This window comes from Lonchura striata, chromosome 6, assembly GCF_046129695.1.
Source record: "Lonchura striata isolate bLonStr1 chromosome 6, bLonStr1.mat, whole genome shotgun sequence".
NCBI lineage: Eukaryota > Metazoa > Chordata > Aves > Passeriformes > Estrildidae > Lonchura > Lonchura striata.
The window spans coordinates 38987298-39001792 of NC_134608.1; the positions used below are offsets into that span (position 1 = coordinate 38987298).

Sequence of the window (14495 nt, forward strand, 5' to 3'; positions counted from 1 at the left end):
TTCACAAACCTCTAATTCCTATAATTAAATTTCAATGTGTGGTTTTTGCAAATAGTCTTCTCTCTAGAGAACAGATGGGTATAAACTTTGGAGATTTGGTTTCACAAAATGTAATAGCCAGTGGTTTTCTTGCTGCTGTTCTAGTTGTTCCCAGAATATTCATATTGGTTCAGCTTTCTAACATTCTTGTTTTGACTTTCTGTCCACAGTTTTAACAGCGTGCGGCAAGGAACACACATCTTGTTCCGTGAGTTCAGCTTTGTCCAAGCCACCCCTCATAACAGGGCGTCTTTTCTTCGGACCTTCTGGAGGTGTTTCCGAACTGTGGGGAAAAATGGAGGCAAGTGTTCCAGCATCTACTGCTGTCCTTTACCTCGACATGAAACTCGTTAGCCAGGCTATTAATGCACTACAAATACTGATCCTTCACATTGCATTCTAATTATCCTAATATTATTCATGGGGAGAAAACATCACATTTCCCTGTGGAATGGTTAAAAATGGCTCCCAGAATATAGCAGGGTAGAAGCACCTTGGTTGCCAGTGCTACTTCTGTTACAGAACAGCATGTCAAGCAACAATAGATCAGTTGTGGACCTGTGCATTGAGATGGATAGGAAAAGAAACATGCTGGAGGTTGGTGGCTGGGACCCAGGAAGATTAGAATATTGAGTGTGGAGCATGAGGGCAGGGGGTACTGAGATTCTCATCCAGCTGGGCTCCTGAGTGCTTTCATTAGGAGCCTGCAGGAGGCTGGGTTCATAGTGGTGAGCACTGCCTGAATAGTCCTGCCATAGCTAGGTGATGCTGCAGAAGCCTGATGGCTGTAGAAGAGGGACCACTGACAACTGTGTGACCTCTTCACCAACCCTACCCACAAAGAAAAAGCTCCAGTGCCAAAATAAATACTCGTACTGTGCTATCGTGTCTAGCTATTCTTATATTGCACTTGGTGTATTAGGTATTACAGAGCTGGACAGAATTCAAAATAAACTCCTGTAACTACATGCAACTAAAATTATGTTTTGTTTTACTTTTTAATTTAGTATTTTAAGCAAATACACTGAAAATTGCTGTACAAATATGAATGTTGGTGGGGTTTTTTTACTATAAGCCTCATTTTTTCAGGCTATTCAGACTCATTTCTTCTTTCAGGAAAGATTAGAACCATCTCTTAAATATAGATAAAACCTTGCCTTTTGGCTAAACTTTGTAACACTTCTGCTTTTGATGAACACAGTTTACCAGACCATCAATAAAGATTTTTTTGACATATGCTATCTAGATCTTCGGCAATTAAGCAATCATAGTTAAACATGACAAAATCTGTCGTAAGCTGCTGAAGAAACTGACTATGCTATCCGTAACACCTTCTTCCCAGTGGGAGGTACTTTGTTACGTTATAAATAATTTGCTTTAGTTCAGGGATAATATTTTAAAGTTTTGAGGTAAATTATATGATACTGCAGTAAGGACATATCTGTTTTGAGATCAGGTCATAGTCAGGAAAAGTAAAATGTAGACTTGCAGAACATATTTCTGTGGGGAGTTAGAGATAATAGTGAAGAAGTCATCCACCAGAACTGCAGCTGTTAGTGGTAAACCATATTGAAAAATTGAGAAGAAGCTCTCTAATGCAAAGTATCCACTGCAGTACTTTCAGTGCAAGTTTTCATCAGGCTTCAGCACTGACCTCAACCAGATGAAGGGCACCTGGATTTGTTGAAAAGAACAGAAAAATTTTAGCTTTGTAATATCTTCTTTCTCTTTAACTTTTAGTACTTTTTTTGTGAATATGGAAAAGGCCATGGAAGAAAGTGTAATCACCAAGGTACTTTGAAGAGAAAGGGTAATAAGCACAGGCACAAAAGCTCAGGTGGATTTTGCTAAGCTCTGGTTGTGGCCTAAAAGGAGTTCAGTGTATATTTTTCTAACTATAAAGTATAGTAGTTTCACTTTTTAGTCTAATTAAATATTACATGTTTTACTGTATGCTTATACATCTACCACCATTTTCTTTTTACACCAACCAGAGACAGAAATGCATCACTTTAGGTAAATTACTGTCAATATTTTCATCCATGTAGTCCAATGTCTGTGGTTCTCTAGCCATAATTATAGAATAGAACCTTGAGGTTTTTCATTTCAGTTTTATTTGCTATGGAATTCTTTTTGCTATACCTGTGTGTAGAGGAGCTCATAACATAGATGGCCACCTAAGAATTAAACTCGTTCACTGAGAAGCTGAACCTGTGCACTGTGGTGGATGAAATATGGTCATTACAACACTCAGACATAGAGTAGACCTAGATGTTTTTTTCATAGCTGTGTTTGCATGAGAAACCTATGCTGAAGCAGACTCCTGGAAGGACCTGTGGACCCATGGAGAGAGGAGCCCATGCTGGAGCAGCTTTGCTGGCAGGACTTGTGACTCCATGGGGGACTCAGGCTGGTGCAGTGCATTCCTGAAGGACTGTACCCTGTGGAAGGGACCTACTTTTTGAAGTTTGTGATGAGCTGCAGCCCTTGGGAGAGTATTATGCTGCAGAAGTTTGTGGAGGAGTGTCTGTGGAATACCATATTGGAACTGGAGAGCAAGGAGATAAAAATGGCAGAGACAATGTGTGACAAACTTCCTGGTCTCCCTGTGTCACCTGGGGGAGGGAAGGTGGTAAAGAAATCAGGATGAGGTTGAGCCCAGAAAGAAGGGAGAGCTGAGTGGAAAGTTTTAAGATTTGGTTTTATTTCTTACTATCCTACTCTGATTTAATTGGTAATAAAATAAATTTCATTTCCCCAAGTCAAGTCTGCTTTGCCTGCAACAGTAACTGGTCAGTGATCTCTCCCTGTCCTACTCTTGTCTCATGAGCATTTCATTATATTTTCTCTTGATTATCCAGCTGACGGGGGAGAGTGACAGTACAGCTTTGGTGGGCACCTCGTTAGGGTCAAATCACCACAAGGTCAGTCAGTTATGGAGTCCTGGTAAGAAATTCTGCTTATGGTTATATAAAGTGCAACAGAGCATGGGACAAACAACCTGCTGTTTCTGAAATTAGTAGCAATATAGCTTGGGCTAACATAGGAACATTGCTTTTGAGATCTGAACTATAATTTCTGCATTTGATGCCCTGTGTCAGGAGTTTGAAGAGTTATTCATCAAATGGCCGCTTTATGTCAGTGGGATTTCTGTGTGCAGAAAAGGATGAAAATATACCCTTTGCTTTCTACAGTATGATTCTTATCTGCCCCAGTTTTCTCTCTGGGTTTGTTTCTGGGCAGGGATTGCTCCATTCTTTGTCATTGATTTATGTCTGTGAAGAACTATGAAAGCATGTTTTTTTCTTCCTTTGTCAGAAGTAGTACATTCACTAACTTCCACGTCTTCTAGGTTGTTCTTGGTTTTATTTATTCCTTTATCATAAACGTGTTTACTGCTGTTTCTCCCTCTCTCAATTACTTTACATTTCATTCCAGATTTGAATTTCATGTTTTAGGAGTGGGTGGTGGCTTTTTAAAAATTTTCTCCATCTGTGGAGGATATCCCTGATAAACAACATAAATACCAACCCTATAAGGATATAAGTCCACCTAATAAATAACTTACATCAAAGCTTGTACCCTGGCTGGAGGGAAGCAAGGGAGAATATTAAAGATGATGCAATTTCCAAGCTTATACAAACTCACAAAACCCCCAAACAAACAAACCCCCATCTTTTCACTTCCGAATGTGTAACTGGGATTTTAGAAAAATAGGAAAAAATCTCACAAATAAGCTCAGTGATTGTTTTATCTGGTTTGTAGCTGTTCCTCCTCGATGCAGGGAAATTTACTGCTTTGTCTGTCAGTCTTGACCATGCCTTGACTTGGAATATGCATGTCATTCACTTAAGCAGATGCATCAAGCCATGAGCTCTCAAATGGCCAATAATAGAGAAATCTGTCTGAACACAAGCAATGCTTAAAGGTAACAATCTGTGTGTGTCCAGAACCATGTATACAGTAACTGAAATGCACTAGCATTACTGTTTCTCTTGGGAAATTGCTGTAGATGTTACTTTTCTACTTCATTCCTTATCTTTTTGAATTACTGGGAAATAGCTCTTCATGGAGAAATATAGCAGATTTTATGTTATTTTTCTATGATGTTAGCTCTGTTACTCAATGTGTTCCGGTTACCTTGACTTTTTAAAGTCCTTTTGTTTAGAGACTAGATTTACTTTTTTCTTTTGTCTCTGAATAGTGAGGGAAATTTACTAGCCTCAATAAATGTGATAGTAACACTTCAAAAAGTGAAGAAAAGTTTGTTGTTTGGGGAGATTTGTTTGTTTGTTTATTTTTTCTTAAGATGATTTCTTTTTGGTGATATGCTGGATCCATTTTACAGGATTTTCCAGTGGTTTTAGAAGCTGAGCAAGATGCAGAGTTCTATTTTCAAGTATGCACAAGCATATCTGGGATCCCATGCATTGGGAATGTGATACCAGGACTAGAAGGAAACAGATTAATGTGATCCAGTGTCAAGAAACTGAGGTTTCTTGGTGAAAAACACTTCACAGAATTTCTTGTGAGAGAATCATAGAATATGCTAAGTGGAAGGGACCCATTATGATCACTGAATCCAGTTCCTGTCCCGGCATAGGATAACCCCAAGAATCACACCATGTGCCTGAGAGCATTTTCCAGATGCTTCTTGAACTTTGTCAGGCTGTTGCTGTTACCACTTCCCTGGGGACCCTGTCCCAGTGCCCAACCACCCTCTGGGTGAAGAACCATTTTGCCAACATCCAGCCTAAACCTCCCCTGGCTCAGCTTCATGTCTTCCTCATGTCTTCCTCGAGTCTTGTCCCTGGTCACAAGAGAGAAGAGATCAGTGCTTGCCCCTCTACTTCCCCTTGTGAGGATGCTGAAGACTACAGTGAGGTTTCCCCTCAGTGTCTTCTCTAGACTGAACAGAGCAAGTGACCTCAGCCACTTCTCATATGACTTTCCCTCCAGACCCTTCACCATTATTGTAGCCCTCCTTTGAACAATCTATAATAGTTTCATGCCTTACTTATATTGTGGCATGCGAAACTGCCCCCAGCACTCAAGCTGAGGCCACCCCAGTGCAGAGCAGAGTGGGACAATCCCTTCCCTGGCTCAGCTGGTGCTGCTGGCCCTGATGCACCCCAGGACATGTTTGGCCTTCCTGGCTGCCAGGGCACTTCTGACTCATAATCCACTGTCAGCCCATGTCCCTTTCCTGTGGCACTGCTCTACAGCCAGATTACACTTCCTAATCTATACACACAACCAGGGTTGCCCCATCCCAGGCGCAGAATCAGGCACCTTCCCTTGTTAAACTTCACATGGTTGGTGAATGCCCAGCACTCTGATTTCTCAAGGTCTCTCTGCAGGGCCTTTCTGCCCTTGAGAAAGTCGATAGCTCCACCCAATTTAGTGTCCTTGACAAACTTACTTAGTATTCCTTTGAGTCCCACATCTAGGTCATTAATGAAGATGTTGAGAACTGGGCATAAGATGGAGCCCTGTGGAACCCCACTAGCAAGAGGTCACCCAGTCAGTCTGTTACCCCATTCACTACAACCCTTTGTGCCCTCCTTTTAACTTTACCAATGATACGCAACACTCACAGAGGTGGTTAGAGGACAGCTTGTGTTTGTTGAAGCATAATGATCAGTTAGCAACAGATTTCTCCCAGAGGAAGGCAGAATGGCCAGAAGTCTTGTTTTCCCTTTGCTTGTGCTTAAATTGACCTCTTGGAATCTATCTGACCTGCTCTTTTGAATTGTCTGTTCCTCAGGACTCTTTAATTAAAACTGTGCTTTCTCAGTTTAAACAGCCCCTGCAGAGTTCTGCTGTGAAGCCTCATAAGGTCAACATATGCCTCTCCCAACCCCCATGGCTTTCATGTCTTGTTGGTTCTCTGTTTTTAATTAAAAAGATTTTTCCTTAAATGCTTTCCAGCCAATTAGAGAAATTTTGCACTCAGAAACTTGTTCCAGGCCTGATGTACTGAGAAGTGTACAGAAAGCTCAGTCAGAACCATTGGCACTTTTTTCCTAGAGCCCCAGCTTTCTTTGGTGCTTTTCAACAGCTTTTCTCTTTTTTCTTTCTTTGCACCTCCCCCTCTTCCCAATTTAGAACTGCTTCCAGCAAAAATAGCTGTTGTTTGATACCTTAGATTTAGCACTGAAATGTAAAACTGCTGCAGAAAGTTATGTTAGACTATATTGCCTGAGAATCTTTTTTACAGACACTTGCCTCCCCTTCAGACTGTTCTGAAGGTACTGTTACTGTTCATATTGAAATAAAATCTTATAAAATGACCAGGTTTTTTTCACATTCATCACATGGTGTGATGGCTACCTCTTTGCTTCTGCACACTTGAATTAGGAAATTGGAAGCCTAGCTGTCTCTGGAACTTGTGGAAAGGGAGGTTGACCACAACCAAGCACACAAGCTATGTCATGAAATGAGAAGAGTGGTAAGCCTCTATGACTAATTCTACTTGAGTTCTTGAGTTTGCCAGGAAGGCTAGGTTCCTTACAAAAATTAAAGAAATGTCTTATCTATATAATTAATGTAACTTGGACGTGGAGAAGAGCTAAATGGACCACTGTTCTCCCAGCTCAGTTTTGAAATATGCTATTTTAATGTATTTTTGCTGACAAGATTACTTTCCTGAGGTTACAAAATCCCTTCCTTTGCTAATGTCATTCTAATGCTTCCATATGTTATTCTTTATATTAAATTACTCTGCCTTTTTTTATTCCCTCCTTTGTAAGCTTTTAGACTGTGTCCATCTCTAGCTTAGCCAGTCTCTGCTAAGTGAGATGTTTAGAACAATACAGTGATTATCACAATAAATATCAGAATCTTTTTTCCTTTCCTTTTTGTTACTAAAACCAAATCAGATTTTTATACATGTTATTGTAGGAAATCTTTTATGAATCAGTGAGGTCTCACAGCATGTCCTAAAGATAAGATACCTGTGTTTTCTGGAAATTCATTCTGCAGTGAAATAGCCTTAGCTGAAATGATTGATCTCTAACCTTACTCACCTCATAGTTCCTTCATGCTACGGTTACAGCTGTTGCTATTTATGATTTATCAATGCTGCTCTGCCTGGAAGCACTCATGACTCTGGAGTATCAGGACAAAGGATTTCTGAAGCTGGGTAGAAATAAGTAGAGGATTACATTTTAGAGATGGTGAGATATATCTACAAGCCATTGTAAGTTAAAATGTCTGCATTGCATAGATCTAAAATGCACTGCAGTAATCATTTGTAGAAGTGGGTCAGTGATGGAGTTTTCAGCTAGTCTCTCCCTGAATTCAGTTCATGCCATTCTGTCAAGGCAGTTTGTGAAGTTAAATGTAGTACACTGAAAACCCTTCTTGTCTAATCTGGTTTGGGGTTTATTTTTCACCCCAGTATTATATTTCCTTTTCAACTGTCTCTGAGCATACACCAGCTCTTCTTAATATTAATTTTTTTTTCAGTTTCATATTCCAGATGTATATCTTGCTAAACCAGTAAATATTTCTGTTTGTTTTCTAATGTTTTCTGGCAATTTTGTGTCTTTTGACACTTCTTCACTGGTTGTGTCATTGGCAAATAAAATTAATATGTTCTTTACTTTTTGTCCCAGTTGAGCAAAACATTTAAATAAGCAGTGATCATTGTTGCATTCTGCTAAGCAATTATCCAAAATTCAACTGGTAATTATTATTACTATTTGTTTTGCAGTCTTCTGGCAAGTTTCTCATCCCTATGACAGCATTCCTATTCAAACCAACTGAAATGGATTTTTTTAATTAAGGCTTTTTTAGGTTACAATGTAGTCTTGAAGAGTTAGTATTAAAAATTGTGGGGAAGTTTCCTGGAACAAAACTGGTTCTAGAAGATTTGATCTAGCCTGGGATTCTGAATGCTCCATGTTTCTTATATTAAATAAACTTGGTCTGTCTCTTCTCTCACTTGTGACATATCTTGAAAGATGATCTGCACATGAAGTGTGCATAGGTGATCATCTAGTAGAATGTCTGTGAAGCTTTAGTTTCATTAATTAGCATGTTTTTTGCTATTGCTGATCTCTTCTTCAGTAGCAGAGGTGCTGAAAGGGAGAGGTAGACAAAGTAGATAAAAATCTTTTTTTATCTCACTTCCTTATACTATGATTTTCTGCAAAGAGGTTTTATGAAAAGGGTCTCTATGAAGCCCACATCTGCTTTCAGCCCAGTGTTGGCTCTTAGTCTGCCCTGAGAGGTGAAAGTACTGAAACTGAGGAATGCATTGTCTTTTCTCTGTGAACCCTAAAGCGTACTTCTGCCCATGATGTTGGCTGCAAGTGTGTGTCTGTGCTGTGTAATGCAATGTTTACATAGACAACTAAGCTTGGGGTTTGTGTTTCCATATGGTACAATTCAGCACTAACTCAAGATACTAGCTTGGGACCTGGAAGTTACAGAGCTGTATTGCTCTGACAGCAGCCTGAACCTAGTTGATGTGTCTCAGCAGATCAGTGGACATAAGGGGAGTGTTGTTATGGTGTGTCTGCACTCATTTCTGTGAAATAAACTCTAGCATCTCTGTGTTGAGCTGCTGAGAGCAGTGTAGCTGCAATCTGAGGAAGAAGACTGAAGGAGGAAGGCGTGTTCAGCATGAACAGCAGAGTAAGGACTCTCCTTCACACATGTAATTAAGTCTTCAACGTCGCCTTGGTACTGGGAGTTATAATTTTAAGTGAAGAGATAACTATATTTTTGTCTAGCTGCACAAAATATCTCTGAACAAATAATTTTTGTGTCTTTATAATCCCAGGTTCTTCAGCTTTTCTCTCTCATGATCTTGTTTTTTATAGTTTCCTACACATCACTACACATTCACTTCCTAGCTTTCCTAAATTAACTCAGCTGATTAGTGTGCTCCTGACTCTACAGTATGTTACTCTCATTGGATTGAGCAGATCTGACCTATATCTAGAAATTTTTTTCCTGTTTGTTCATTAGGAATTTGCACAACTACAATTTCTGGTCCCCTGTTCTTCCGCTTAATCTATTAGTTATACTCACAAAAGCTTTATATTCAGTTATTTTGATAAAATAAACTTGAGAGTGCCATTTATTTCTTTTGAGGAACTTATTTTCCTTTGTGTTGTTAAAAGGACTGACTGAGTTTCTGTTTCTGTAACTATATTACTGAACTATTCCAGTAAGCCTTTTCTTGTTAGGGAAGATAATTCGATCCTAGAAACTTTAAACCTTTCAGGAAATCCCTACTTTGCACTTTGTTTTGAGGCCTCATTCAGTTCCATTCAGGATGTCCATGTTTGACTAAAGTGTGATGCTGAATTAAGTACAGAAATTCTTGCATCCTTTTAAAGTTGCCTTACCTCAGTAAACACCTTGAAGTCTGGTTTAAATGAGTATGATCATGTATAAATTGTTGTATATGATGAAAAGGATTGTTGGTTTATACTTTGTTATGCCTCTTTCAAGGATCCTAGATGAGTATCAGTAGAAGTGATCTGCATGCATGATTGGTACTTTGATATGCTACTACTACTCTGTGAAATGGTGATAAGGTATTACTATGGAAAACCTGCAATCTGCAAATGAGTTATGAAATGTAGTTGGTAATATTTATAAGTTAAGCTTGATCCATTCTGAATTTGTCACAGGACATGACTGTGGTAATGTACAGTCTGTGATACCTTCCTTCATAAGTAGATCTGAGAATGATTTGCATTCTGTGATCCTACTAAGCCTGAATCTCATAACTTCTGTTGGAAAAATGGAGCTTTCTTTTTCTTGGATGAAGAGATACTTAAATCTCCATCACTTCTTGACCTCTTTTTTTCTTTAGAGCCATATCGCATAGAATTCTTCCAAAATTATCTCTGAAGTCATTAAAGTCTGCTCTCCTGAAATCCGGGCCTTTGGTCCTTCTAATTGCCAAGTAGCTAATTTTCTGAAACTTTTATAAAATGGTTTTTCAGGTATAAAGAAAAACACCTTAGAAATGCTTCAGGCACAGGAAAAGCTCACACAGTTCACACTTTCCCAGGCTGCAATGTCAGCCAAAACCCAAAAATCCATAGGATCAAAGCTTTGCTAATTCTAGTGCTCACATAGAGACTTTCAAATCCTGTCTTCTCTGAGGTTTTCCTGCATTAAGTTTCAGACCCAGAAATAGTCAAAATTTACATCAGCTAATTTAATGGATTTGTACATATTCTCCAGTAGAACTTGGGTGATATTTGTAATGCAGTAACCTGGCGTTTTCTCAGTAGAAGAAACCATAGCATCAAGGGGATCTGGAGAGTACATGGATTACACAATAAACCTAAAGGAAACGGAACATTTGAGAAGATTTTTTTTTTTTTTCTGTTTGGAAATGCAAGTTTGTGAGGTTACAAAGTGTTACTAGTGTTCATTTTCATAGAGGGCAGGGAGAGATGTCAAGAAAGGCAATATTGTCCTGAATAGAATTTTAACTCTTCCCCTTTAGTTCCTTTGTGTTGTAGGACAAACTCATTGAGAACTATATTCATCCCTTTCTCTAGTCATCTCTATATCTGCCCATGTTTTTGTTATATATCTCTGTTTTGATCATCTGTTTGTCAAATATTTGTTTCCTTCCAGCTATGGTATCTGCTTATCTGTTACCACTTTTCTCCCTACTCTTTCTGCTGGAGTCAAGGTATTGCATATTCATTCAAAGTGCTCATCTACTCTTCAATCAAAATTCCTTTATATAATTCCCAGAATAACTTAAACATTTCCTGAAAAGAAGTCAAGCTGTCAGTACTTTTTGCATGAAGTTGTCTCTGCATTGCTATCTGATGTCAGAAACAAAGCTTTTTCTGTATTTACTCTTTCTCATCCCCATTCCTCATGCTGCTATTAGGTATTTCTTCATTCTGCTAGCAGAGGCAGAAAGATAGGTGTGCTGTGAGAAGTTACAATGTGATGCAAATGATAGTTAACATGATTAGGGTAGTGAGCAGTTAATATTGTGGCTTGTGCCTGAAAGAATTAATTTTTTTTTCTGTCTACTTTGATTGGAAACTTCCCTTAACAAACCCTTCAAATGACTGAGCAAGTGTAATTGTCCTTAAGGTGCTGAGAAGTATTTCATGGCTTTCTTCTGTGACGGACAAGACCTCTAATATGATGTCTTAATTTCAGAATGATGATTATTGATAACACTTTTCTGTACCTACTCTCTAAGGATCTCCAGGTATTTTACAGACATTAAGGATTGAAGCTTCCCAAAATTCTTGACAATACCATTTTCATTTGACAGTTCCGGAAAGTGAGACAGGGAAATGAAGTAATTAGCTGAAGTTCACATAGTCAGAGTTCAAGATGTTTGGCCTTTTGATATATTATTTCAGTTTTATATATTAAAGTGGTTTTTTTACAGATACAGGATTGTTTTCCTGTGAAACAAGTAAGAAAACACACACATGTTAATATGAAGCAACATTGTCTACATAAATTGTTTGTAAGAATCTGTCATATTTTTTGTTTTTTGAATGTTTTGAGTGTACTTGTCTTACTCAGAATAGTAGATCACTGTGCATGAGCTGTGTAGAATGATGCAGGATGTAGTTGTAGTTGTATTCAAGTTTGATATTACAGCCCTCTTTGCTACATGCTTTTCTCAACAATGTCTTTAGAACAAGATAGAAATCAATTTAATTAACATATGTCATCAAGTTCATCATCTCTGCTGTAGAATCACATCTCTGTTGTAGAATCACATGCTCAGTATTATTTTCCTGACAATTCTTTGCTCTTTAGGAGGGGAAGGTTATTTCATATGTGTGCAATACCTGTCTGAAAATGTCTTGGCTCATAAGCAGTCTAGTGCTTAGCTGGTAGCTGTATCACTTAGAAAGCCAGTCTTGGTGTACAGAAGTTGCTGGTTTCTACAGTAAAATTGGCAAGAGATTATCCCTTTTGAAGAAGCTCAAAATAGAAACTACTTTATATGCTGAAGTATATTCTTTATTCATCTTCCCTTATTGTAAATTCAGACTATTTCCCTTTTATACAGAGGTTGCAGTCTTTTGTTGTTTTTGCTTAGCTTCAAAGTACTAGCTAGTAGAGTCTTGTTCAAGCATGTTATTTTTCAAGGGACCAACCACCTTATAAAATAGAAGACAGTTCTTTCCCCTTAGGTCCAGTCTACTAGTCAAGTTGCATACAAAGTCTAGTGAAAGATTTCTTAAATATATCTGTTCTGTGAAGGGCCATCTTCTGAGTTCTTTCATTTAAAGAGTAAAAGAACAAAGCTTAGAACCTGATCTGCCTATGTCCTGTCTTGCTATTTATCTGGAAAAGCAGGCTTAAAAGCTGAACTCTGGGTCTCAAACCCAGCAAAGTGGGATTTTGGCATTTGCTTTGAAGAGGCTACTCCATGGAAAAGTTGAGTATGTGCGTGGTGTAGCTAAAGCCAAAATTAAAGAATACCTGCTGGAGCTTGTCCCTTGTTGCAGGTTGTATCCATCATGTCTTGTCCTGTGAGTATACCAGTTTGATGCCCAAACTCGAAATCTAATGCACTTTTTTGGTAGTCAGCAGAGAGTGTCTGATCCATGGGCATTTTGAATAGTTCTGATGGCCTTCTGGTCATTATCCTTCTCCTGTTTTTTACACTAGGAGTTTAGGTAGAGCAGCCTTTACATTGAGGCTCTAAGTTCAGAGGTTGAGGAGAGACAACATAAAATTTACATTTCACTCTGCATTTCAAACATTTTCTGTTTTCTGGATCAGTACATTAAACCCTTAACAAAATGTGTCTTTCTAATGATGCTGTGTTAATTTATTCTGGCGCTCACTATTCTTGAATAAAGAATCATGAGTAAAGTTCATGAATACATTTTAGAAAAGTTTTTATTTCATAATGCTTTTTATCCCTTATAAATCTTCCTTAGCTTTTGTGTCTAAAGCATCCCCTAAACAAAGCAAAGGGAAGTGAATGCTGTATTAAATCTTACTAGACTAGAGGAGTTAAGAAACAAATCAATGGTCAATGAAATCAAACTTGTAATCTCTTTAAATATTTCCTTTGAACCCCAGCTAAGATATCTTGAAGAACTAATATTAAAAAGAAAATTCTAGTAAAATTTCTTTATCTGTTTCTTGGTAAGTAAACATTTCTAGCTTTAGCAGATTGTGTTGGGTTGACCCTAACTGGATGCCAAGGCACCAGACTGCTTTCTCACTTCCCCTCCTTAGCTGGAGAATGAAGAGAAAAATACAACTAAAGGCTTGCAGGTCAAGATGAGGATGGGGAGAGATCACTTACCAGTTACTGTCACTGGCAAAACTGACATGATTTATGGAAATTAATTGAATTTATTACCAATTAAATCAAGAGTAGGATAAAGAGAAAACCAGAATTTAAAAACGCCTTCCAGCAAGCCCTCCTTTCTTCCTAGGCTCAACCTCACTCTTGATTTTTTGTATCTCCTTGCCCTACCAGAGCTACAGGGGTATCTGCTTGGGGGTCTGGAGCACCTCCTTGTGCACTGACCTTTGAGTGAGAGTTACTTCTCTCACACAGCCTCGCTTCTCTCTCCAGCCACATGGGGTTTTTTATCCCTGCTTAAATATGTTATCCCAGATGCACTACCATGGTCACTGACCAGCTCAGCCTTGGCCAGTGATGTGTTGATCTTGGTTCAGGCTGGCATTGGCTCTGTCGCACCTGGGGGTGAAGCTTATTAAAACTTCTCACACAAACTGTCCTTGCATCTTCACCCATGACCAAAAGCTTGCCACACTAATCCAATACACAGATGCAGCAAATAAACAGGGTTACTAAGAGAAGCAGTTTTAAAAAACATAATACAGCTACTGAAAGCTTTGTTTGTTATTTCTTTTGTCTTTCTCTGTTGGAAGAATGTATCTGGAACATCCCTATACACACAGAGCCCGGAGCTTTGTTTTGCAAGGTCTTACGCTGATTTAAAATAAATTAAATTAGTTCTTGGGTACTCAGAATACTATTTCTGATAATAGCCATGCTTTGGGTGTACATAAAGGCAATTCCTAGTCAGACAGCTGATACTGAATAGGTGTTTTAACATTTTTTTCTTGATGCCAAGTAGAAGATGTCAGTATTTTCCTCTGTTCTCTGCTGTCCTTGTATTTAGATTGCTGGAGCAAATATGGGATAAACAAGGAAATTCAAACTGGCAACTCCTGAATCCTAATCCTCTTAATCCATATCTTTGGCAAATCCCTTAATCTCACTGTACCTTCATTTTTCTATTTATAACCTCGAGTTACACCTGTTGGATTGAATTAGATAATCTTTGGACATACAAGTGTTGGCTGGATTGGTCAAACTCAGAGTATTTAACTATCTGTATACAGCATATTTGATGGAATCAAGGCCTTAATGAACTTTCACTTTCTTGTTAGTGATAAACAGCTAACTTTAGACAGATGCATGTAAACTTGCAGCTTTT

General features: G+C 38.5%; 1 protein-coding gene across 1 annotated transcript in view; it reads left to right on the forward strand.

Moving 5' to 3' along the window:
- Window positions 1-14495, forward strand: part of CSTPP1 (centriolar satellite-associated tubulin polyglutamylase complex regulator 1) — a 77852-nt gene that overhangs the window by 24718 nt on the left and 38639 nt on the right. Inside the window, exon 3 of the mRNA XM_021533346.3 lies at window positions 210-340. Coding sequence (XP_021389021.1) covers window positions 210-340 — 131 coding nt within the window. The remainder of the gene's footprint in view (window positions 1-209; window positions 341-14495) is intronic.